At 49.0% G+C, this 8,951-nt stretch overlaps 1 protein-coding gene across 1 annotated transcript; it reads right to left on the minus strand.

Moving 5' to 3' along the window:
* Nucleotides 1–1,113: 1,113 nt before the first annotated feature.
* Nucleotides 1,114–6,833, minus strand: CBLN2 (cerebellin 2 precursor). The gene is made up of 3 exons (XM_058556613.1): nucleotides 6,319–6,833; nucleotides 3,064–3,183; nucleotides 1,114–2,801 (listed from the first exon to the last, which is right to left on the minus strand). Exons 1-3 carry the CDS (start codon nucleotides 6,673–6,675, stop codon nucleotides 2,604–2,606), a joined length of 675 nt encoding a protein of 224 aa, XP_058412596.1. The 5' UTR covers nucleotides 6,676–6,833; the 3' UTR covers nucleotides 1,114–2,603.
* Between the last annotated feature and the right edge of the window lie 2,118 nt (nucleotides 6,834–8,951).

Raw genomic sequence — 8,951 nt, forward strand, 5'->3', positions numbered from 1 at the left:
GCAGCCATGGGTGATAAACAACTTCAGAAACACTAATGCCATGGCTTCTTTCTAATGCAGTCTTTGGCATCCATCTCAAAAAAAAAAAAAAAAAAAAAGATAGCAGTGGAATAAACAGGATGAAGCTTTTTTCCTAACATAAAATAAACTCCTGAAGTATACTTATTTTCAGATTGGTCAACTTCATAACTTATTTATTAGACAGTATAACCAAATGACAACCTGTATGTAGTAAAGTTTTAAATATAAATATGAGTATTACATATTAGTAAGCAATAAAAATAACAAGTACTCATATATATTACAATCTCTGAAGTACTATATTGTCCCCTAATGAGGTTTGCTGTTTTAAACTGAACAGAAGGCTAAGGAAATGAGTGAAAGAGGACTAAGTAACTAGGAGCAATAAAACACAGAGAAAAAATATTAGCAGGCATCCTTCTGAGTACATTATCTGCATTAATAACCAATGCTCTTGATACAAGTGTGTCTCCTAACCACAGAGCCAAAACACCCCACATGCTTTTTGGTTGATGTTTCTTGATTTTTTTTCCCCTCACAAAATGTAACAGCATTTTAATTCAAATTAAATTCTGCATCCTATTATGCCCTCACCTAAAGCCAGTAAAACTTGGACCCCTATTCAGACTACACTTTTTTATTTATATAATCCCCACTGCATTTCTTATTTGAAAATGGAACCCAGTGCTTCCCCCTCCTCATACACATCTCATAAACAACTGATGCTATCTTCAGATGTCAGTTTCTTCTATATGCGCGTTCTCCGATTGAAATACTGGATCGGAACTGGTACCACATCAATGATTATGTGTGATAAAAGCAGACTGCCTATCCACAAAGCCTTTTTAATACTGTCTTTTTCACATAACATCTCCCCCAAAATCTTACCGTGTGAAAAATATGTATGTATAAACTGAGATGTATATAAATGTGCAATTTCCATCTAGCCGCACAGCCAGATCTGCATGTGGGGGTGTGCGTTTTTTAAACAGGTTGAGTATGAATTTCCTTTCCCCAAGTCCTTGATGCTCGGCCTTTACTTACACACATTTTGAGAGTTGGAAGATGATGGGGAGGGAGAAGAGCAAGCCAGACATCAAACCCATTTATTCTGAATCTTAAGTTATGACTTTTTATCATCAATATTTTGGTTACATTGTTACACAAAGGACAAATTAACATCCGGTTTGAGGTCTCTTCTTTGATTGCTTTGGGATTAGTGACATTTCCTTGGCGTTCAAATCCTGCACCCATCAGCTCTCAGCTGCGTTTTAATAATGTTGTTGTACAAGGTGCCAAAACAAGGATTAGTGAAACTGATCCTGGGTTGCCTCTGCCAATACCTTCCACCACGTGACGTCCAGGTGTCTTCCCCCCAGGTGCTTGCAGGGCTGTGTCAGTCAACACACCTCTTTCACTTGGCAGATCAGAAGAGGATGCTAAGGGAGAGTAGCTGGTCCTGCTGCCTTTGAAGCACCTGATCCTGGTGTGCTCACACAGAGGTGGATCCAAATAAATGAAAACATGCTGCTCGGAAGACCCAGGTGGACTCGCACAGAAACCACGTCTTTAGGAGACTTGGTCTTACAGCTTCTGTTCTTGTCTTACATGATTCATGCCCCCCAGGAACACCAGGTTCTTAAAGTATTCCAGAGTGTAAATTAAAAAAGAAAAAACAAATCCAAGTTGTTAGTTCTAAAGGTGTATCTGAGAGAATCTCTTTGAAAGAATAAGCAGAATTGTCCATTTGTCATTTTTACTTTGATATACAGGTAACTTTTGTTTGGTTTGGTCTCATCCAGAACAAAATACACAGGTATTTTTTGTTTTGTTTTGTTTGGTCTCACCCAGGAATTCAACATATATTTTCTCTCCCCCATCCCAGCGTGAAAAATAAAAGTAGGAGGTGGGAGAGCTGAGTGTGGAAAGAAAAGTCAAGCTTTTTGAGAAAAAACCACACACACAAACAATACAAAACAAAAGCGGCAGTCTAATCGTGCAAAATTTGCTTCTCTGGATAAAGCACTTCTTGACAGGTTCACAATGTCCCCTTCCCCCTCCCAAGTCCTCCCATCCACCGGGGGGAAAAATACAGAATGAAAGTGAAGCCATTCTTTCTCTTAAGGCTGAACAGACACACAGAGAACACATTTCAAGGACTGTCCGGTGGGTGATTTGCAGGGTTCTTGCTCTGATCCCTGACCGCAACCTGCAATCCATCCTGGGGTCAGTGACACTCCTCGCGTGGGGCAGCAAAACAACGTACAAACAAAAGAAGAAAAGTCAGTGGTCCCAACAAGAAAATCCGATATTGACTTTACAATCACAGGAACAAATTGCTCAAATCATAATATCATTTCTCCTTAAGACCTTGTCGTCTGAAACTAATTAGAGGCCAGGTTCCCGAGGAATAGTCAATATTCAAAGAAAATACTGGAGATTTGGAAGGAAACCATTCTTCTACCTCAACAGTCTGACGGAGGCTGGAAACAAGTTGTCCTATTCTGGCAAGTTCAGGGTGTTAGGAAGGGTGGGTTCATGGGTCCAGATGGCAACTTCCCACCATCCGGGGGTCTCTGCGTTTATAGAGGAAAAACCAAGAAGCCGGAGAACGTGGAGTACTTCCAGCCCCCCATGAGGTTGCCCCTTTCCAGCTTGAGGTGCACTTTGTCCTCTCGTTCCATCAGCAGCAGGACGCCATTGCTGGCAGCTTCCCTGGTAACGTCCTGGTCTCCTGCAAACGCTGAGATCACCGGGTAGCCGTTCTGCATTAAACTGACCTGCGAGGCAGAGGGTAGAGCTCAGCAGACCATGAAAGAGCCCACTTCCACGCTTCCATACACTTGTTCTCTTCTGCCCCCACACCCCCACCCTCTCCACGGAGCCCACACCAGGGGCCTGACCCAGGGACTCAGCTGGTTTCGAGCCCCAGGCCCCTGGTCAGCTCTGCTCCCTGGTTCGCCCAGAGTCACAGGGCCTGCAGCAATGGGGGACCATTAACCCAAAGCTAAAAGGGTCCAGGCAGTTTTCAAAGCGACCCACCTGGATGGTTTGCCTGTTGTACACTTTGACCACGTGGAAACTGAAGCTATAAATCCCTTTTCTCGGTGCTACGAATATACTGGAGGCAAGGTCGAAATGGTTGCCAATATTTACTAATACCTGAAAAAGAAGAGGGAATGCGGCACAGACCTAGCAAGACCCTTCTCAGCATATGCTCTAACCAGACTCCCATCACCACTGACACCAGCTTCTCTGTGAGCCGCAGAGCAGCAGGCAGCGCCACCCCAGTGAGCCAAGGCTGCCCCAGGGAGGAGGCAGTGCTGCAGTTAAAACATCCTACAGCAGGAATTGATTTCAAAAGTATTCTCATGGATTGTAATTCATAAAGATTTTTTTAAGTATATTTTATTCATGCATTGAAAAAGTGGATGTAAATTTTGTGTGTTGGGGGCAGGGCAGAGAGAGAAAAGAATGGAAAGAATGGAAGACAATTAGATCAGTAAACAAACTGTTAATTGAGTCTTTTCAGAGGTTTGCAGGGTTTGGAGGACTTCAGCATGAAGACTGCCATATTGATTGGGTAGATAAAGGATAGGGTTGTAATTAGTATTTGGGTGGTGGACACGATGTAATCTATGCAGAACTAGAAGTATAAGGATGTACACCTGAAATTTATACAATGTTATAAACCAAGGTTACTGCAATAAACAAAAAATTAAAAAAAAAAAAGAAGGATAGGGAGTAAGGGGCCAATTAACTGAGATAACTTCCGTCAGATCAAGCTTGGGACCTAACTTTGCGTGCTCCACGAGAGAACGGACTGTGCGAGGTTTTTGTCTCCATGTTTCCCCAGCCTCCCCCCACCCCAGCACACTCCCTGGCAGCACACAGTAGATGCTCAATAATGGCTGCTGAGTGAAAGACCGTGGTCGATACACACTGGCTGCGCCCGTTTCCCCTCACTTTCCTCTGAGCAACGTGTCTGCTCCCTTAGCTGAGCTATGACGTCATGCAAATAAGCTTGAATCAATAACGAGCGAGTCAGAACAGCAGTTTGGACACCCTTAGCTCAAACTACGGGAATTCCACAACATGCAAAAAGAACAACAAAATTAGCCACGGGATACGAGATCACATGACCCTGCAGGTCTGTTCTCAAATAAAAGGGGGATAAAAATGTTACAATGTCATGAGCAGAACTTGAAGAGTGGAGGGTCCCCCATTATGACCCAATTCCCTTTCAGATGTTCAAGACAGAGTGTGGCCACTGTGTCTGGATTCTGCCCCCAGTCCGACTCACACACAAATGCACAACTCAATTAAAATAATAAAATGGCCTGCCTGGTGTTCTCAGCTTTTAAAACAAACAGCCAGCAACAACAACGAAACCCTACATTAGAGATCCTGTCATCTGTTCAGAAAGAAAATTTTCAACCGAATTCCTTTTGCTGTTATTTCTCACATACTCATCCGAGATGAATAACATGCAATTCCCAAAGCAATGTGTGGTGCTGCCAATGACAACTGCTGTCGGGATTTGGGGAATAAGCCTGCACCAGCTTCTTCAAGGGAGCTCCGAGCGCCACTTCAGCCCCCTGACTGCAGGGCGCACACACTCAGGGCTCTACTGGGAAAGACCAGGCGTCAGGATGCCTGTTCTCAGTCTCTCCAAGGTTCTGCTCTCAGTCCGCCTTACAAGGCTTTAAACAGGGATAGAGGATTCTCCAGTCAAGCCCGTGGAGCTGCTTCTTCCAACTCAAATACCTCAACTCTTGCATCTCAATTTTAAATTCAGGAAACCGGTAAATTCAGGGCCCTGCTGTAGACAAACACACAACCAGCCTCAGGAAAGCGAGTCTCGGTTACTCCCTAACAGGGGAACCAGGGAAACCTCATTTAACCTGCTCTGCCATGGTTGGTTCATCTATAAAATTAGAATCTTACTACCCTTATCCTGCCTGACGTCACAGAGTTTTCTTGACACCCGAATGAAATGATGGATGTAAAGATGCTGTGAAAACTATTTGTAGGACATTAGAAAGTGAATAATAATAATAATACATACAGAAGAACTTATTCATAGAGTAAATAGTTACCAAATACCTATTTCATTGTTGTCTGCTTTATCTGGACATAATTAAATACTTTCATGTCTTGTAAAAAAAAAAACATTAGAAAGAGACTCCCCCCAAAGGACCACAAAACATCAAATATATAATTCTTAACAAGGATTAAAATAAATGAATACACTGGCCTAAAAAGAGGCAACGGTGTGTGTAGGTTTGTCATTACTTAGGTGCGAGGGCAGGTTAACAGAGAGAAGAGAAGTCAGTTAAGTGTGTCCAGTGGGCCCAGGACTCCATTCTGTGGGAAGCATTTTGGCAAAGGAAGGGACTGATGAGTTAAAGTTTGGAAACCACTATAATGTTTTCAATTTGTTTCTGAAAAACAGAAACCCAGGTTGGGGGGGAAGACACAAGAGGAAGGTCGACCTCTAATCCTGAGCAGCAAGAACCCAGAGGGATTGCCAAGGCCTGATCATATCGCTGACCCTTCTGCTTTGAACCAAGTGGGAGAAGCGAAGTGGCTTAGGGCAACATAAGGCATTGATCTTTATTATTTTTTTTTAATTTATATAACCACACTACATACTATAGTGATATACTGTATATATTGTATTTGCATATTATGTTGTACATACTGTATTTACTATATATTGCACTTACATAGCCACACTATTTTGTTTTGTCTTTATATAACCATCCCTGCTATTTCTCCCACACTCTTCCCCACTTATTCTTCTTGAAGATAAACATCCTCTCCCCAGTCCATTCCAAAATAAGCAAGAGGTGCATATTTTCTGAGCGTTGGCTGAGACCTTAGGAAAAGCCCCTTCTTGAGCATGGAGAGTTTTAAACGCACTCGGTCCCTAAGTTGGCCACCTGGGTGACTGACGCTTGTCCACCACAAATAACAGCCCCCAGCCCAGCGAAAAGTAAGACCTGCAGTTTCCTTTTGGAAAATATATTTCAGATCTCAGCTTTACGGGATTCTCAGTCATCCAAGTGCCAACTGAGCTGATAGCTATAAAAAAAGCTACAATGTGGAAAAGGGAAATGCGAAGGAGGGCTTACTAAAAAAGGAAAAGGGAGAAGGGTAGGGTAGGGCAGAGAGGAGGAGGGAGCCTGGAACTCCCTGTCCACGAAGCCGAAGCCGGGAACCCCAGCCCGCGCGCCCAGGCTCCCGCCCTCTGCACCCGGGGCGGGAGGCGAGGTGGCAGGCCGGCCGGCTGACCTGGTCGAAGTAGATGGTCATGGTGCGGTTGCTCATCTCGGACGGCTCGTGGTTGGTGCTCCGCGTGGCGGAGAAGGCCACCTTGGCGCTGCCGGAGCGCACAGAGATGCCCAGGGAGGAGGTGACGGCGCCGTCCGCCGACGGGCTCGAGTCGCACACCACCAGGCACTTGCCCTCCAGCACAATGGGCTCCGTGTCGTTCTGCGCCCGCACCGGGCAGCCAGCGGGCAGCAGCAGCAGCAGCAGGGCCAGCGCCGCCCCCAGACAGGAGCCGCAGCCGGCCGGCTGGCGCAGCGCCCCCCGGCGCCCGGGCATGGTCAGCGGCGGCCCGCGGGGGCCCCGGCCGGGCGCCGGCATCCGGGCTAGGGGGGCGGCGCGCGGGGGCGCAGGCCGGCAGGAGCAGGAGGAGCGCAGGAGGGCGCACAGGAACTCGCCGGGCCAGGGGTTGCCTCCTCTGGCCTCGGTCCCCTGTTCTGATGGTCAAGGCCAGGGTCGTCCTCAGAAGGAAGGCGCCAGCGGACCTGTCAGGGCAAAGAACCCAAACCCTTAGACTGGGAGGCGAAGCTGGGGGGGGGGGGGGAGGGGCCTGGGGAGCAGGTGCCTGCAGCACTCGGGCCCCCTCCCTGGAGGCCACTCTCTGGGTCCCGCGTACGGCCACCCCCCTCCCCGAGTGGCACAAGTCCGGAGAAAGGCCCGGGCGCACTGGAGAGGCATCCCTGAAGGCTCCCGGGCGGCGCGCGCAGGGGTGCGGTCAGGTGAGGGGCCCGCAATCGTGCAGGGCGTCAACGCTAAAACAGGGTCGGTGACCCTCAGAGACGCCGTCAACGCCACTCCTAGGCCCGTTCAGCCCAAGGCGGAGGAGGACTCAAGACGCTGGCAAAGAAAAGATCCACTGATGCTTTATCGCCTTCATTTCAGCGGCATTTTCTTGAAAGCCACACCAAAAAACCTTTTTCCTTTTTCTGCTTTCCCTTTCATTGTCTATTTTTCCATGCTCGAGATTTTTTTTTTTTTTTAAGCAGTCCACTTAGTGAAGATCTTATCCATTTTCCACCCAAAGAACAAATCCCCAGGAAGCTCCTTAGGGTGAATAAGATTAAGAGGAAAAAAAAAATAAAAAATAAAAAGAAGAGAAAGAGACCCTAAAATCAAACACCCACTTCCAACGTCCCCGCAGCCAGCAGCGAGCTCCTTTGGAGAAGCCCCTCGGATCCCTCTCTCTGGCGCAGGACCAGAGGATTCCAACGACGGGAACCCCGGAGCTTGGCTGATGGTGCAGCTTTTGTTTCTAGACTCCCAGCTCCCTCTGTCCTGGCTGGGAGGCGGCCCTGTAGCTTTCTGCTAACTTACGCGCCCGTTTGCACTTCTACCCGGCCCTCTCCTCTCCCTGCAAACTAGACAGGTCATTTCAACATTCCCAGTAGAGAAACAAAAAGCAAAGAAGACTCTCCCCTCACCGCCCACAGGTCCGAACAACTCCTCCAATAGTCTTTCTAAGAAGACAGAAGTTGTTTCTCCATGAGTATGCTCTCCTCAGCCCCAGTACAAAACGATTCTCTCTCTGTCGCGCTCTCTCTCTCTCCGCCCAGAACGCAGACTCGATGGTCCCCGTTAAAATACATGCATGAATGCAATTAACGCGCGCGGATCGCGGAGGGCAGGGTCGGGGCTTGGTTACCTGGAACATCCATGATGAACGAGCACGGCTGTCCACGAAGTTGTTCTGCTTAGAGAAGATGAGCGGGAGCCGGCGGGAGGAGACACCGAGCGCGACCCTTCTCCCCGCGCGTGGCCAATAACCGCGCCGCCCCGCCCTGTCCCTTTCCCGCGCCGGCCGGCGCCCGCTCTGGGTACGCCCCGCGCCCCGCACCCGTGTGCACCGCGCTGCGCCTCGGACCCGCACGCCCCCCGCCCTGCGCCGCGCGGCGCCCCACTCCGCGTCCTGCGCCGCCTACGCCCCGCACTTCGCACCCGTACGTTCCTCTCACCACACCGCGCCGGGTCTGCCCCGCGTCCTGCACCGGGTCTGCACCGCTCCAGGGCCCGCAGCCTCGGAGGGCCCCTCGCTCCCAGCGCGCCCGCAGCGCGGCTCTGCCGGGCCCCTCAGTCCCGGCCGCTCCTCCGGTCTCCGGACCGCACAGCCAGGAGCTGCGGGCGCCCTGAGGACCCCGTGCACTGCCCCCTCCCGGGCCCAGTACCAGCTCCCCGCACCCTCGCCGCACCCTGCACTGCCCAGGTCCCACTCTCACCCAAACACCCAGAGCGAAATCCTCCCAGGCTCCTCTCTTTAAAATTAGGCACCCTCAAAAGCACCGGTCGCGCCTCTTCTTTCCGATTCTTTCTTTTCTTTTCCAAATTCCCTCCAAGTCTTAATCCTGAATAGCGTGACCACTTTCATAATTAGGGGGTAAAACAGTTTTCTTGGGGAAAAAAAAAAAATGAGGACTGGGATGGAGAGAAAAAGCTTGGGATTTTAATGGTTTAAAGGCTGAGGTTCCGGAATCTCCAGTTTGGGAAATGTCAGGTTTTGGCAGGGATTAAAGAGGCGCCTCCGCCTGGTTTTGTGTGTCTGCTCCTCTGAACCTTCGGGCTCGTGGAGCGCATTGGCACTCGCGCTTATTTATTAAAATGCC

Source organism: Diceros bicornis, chromosome 16 (genome assembly GCF_020826845.1).
Source record: "Diceros bicornis minor isolate mBicDic1 chromosome 16, mDicBic1.mat.cur, whole genome shotgun sequence".
In the NCBI taxonomy this organism is placed as follows: Eukaryota; Metazoa; Chordata; class Mammalia; order Perissodactyla; family Rhinocerotidae; genus Diceros; species Diceros bicornis.

Bases quoted from the DNA above. Each gene is read 5' to 3' on its own strand.
- CBLN2 (XM_058556613.1), bottom strand. From the start codon at position 6,675: ATGCCGGCGCCCGGCCGGGGCCCCCGCGGGCCGCCGCTGACCATGCCC. The intron at 3,184-6,318 runs GTCAGCCGGCCG...CTTCTTTTTCAG, and splicing joins TGACCATCTACTTCGACCAG to GTATTAGTAAATATTGGCAA. The intron at 2,802-3,063 runs GTGGGTCGCTTT...TCTGCCTCGCAG, and splicing joins ACAACAGGCAAACCATCCAG to GTCAGTTTAATGCAGAACGG.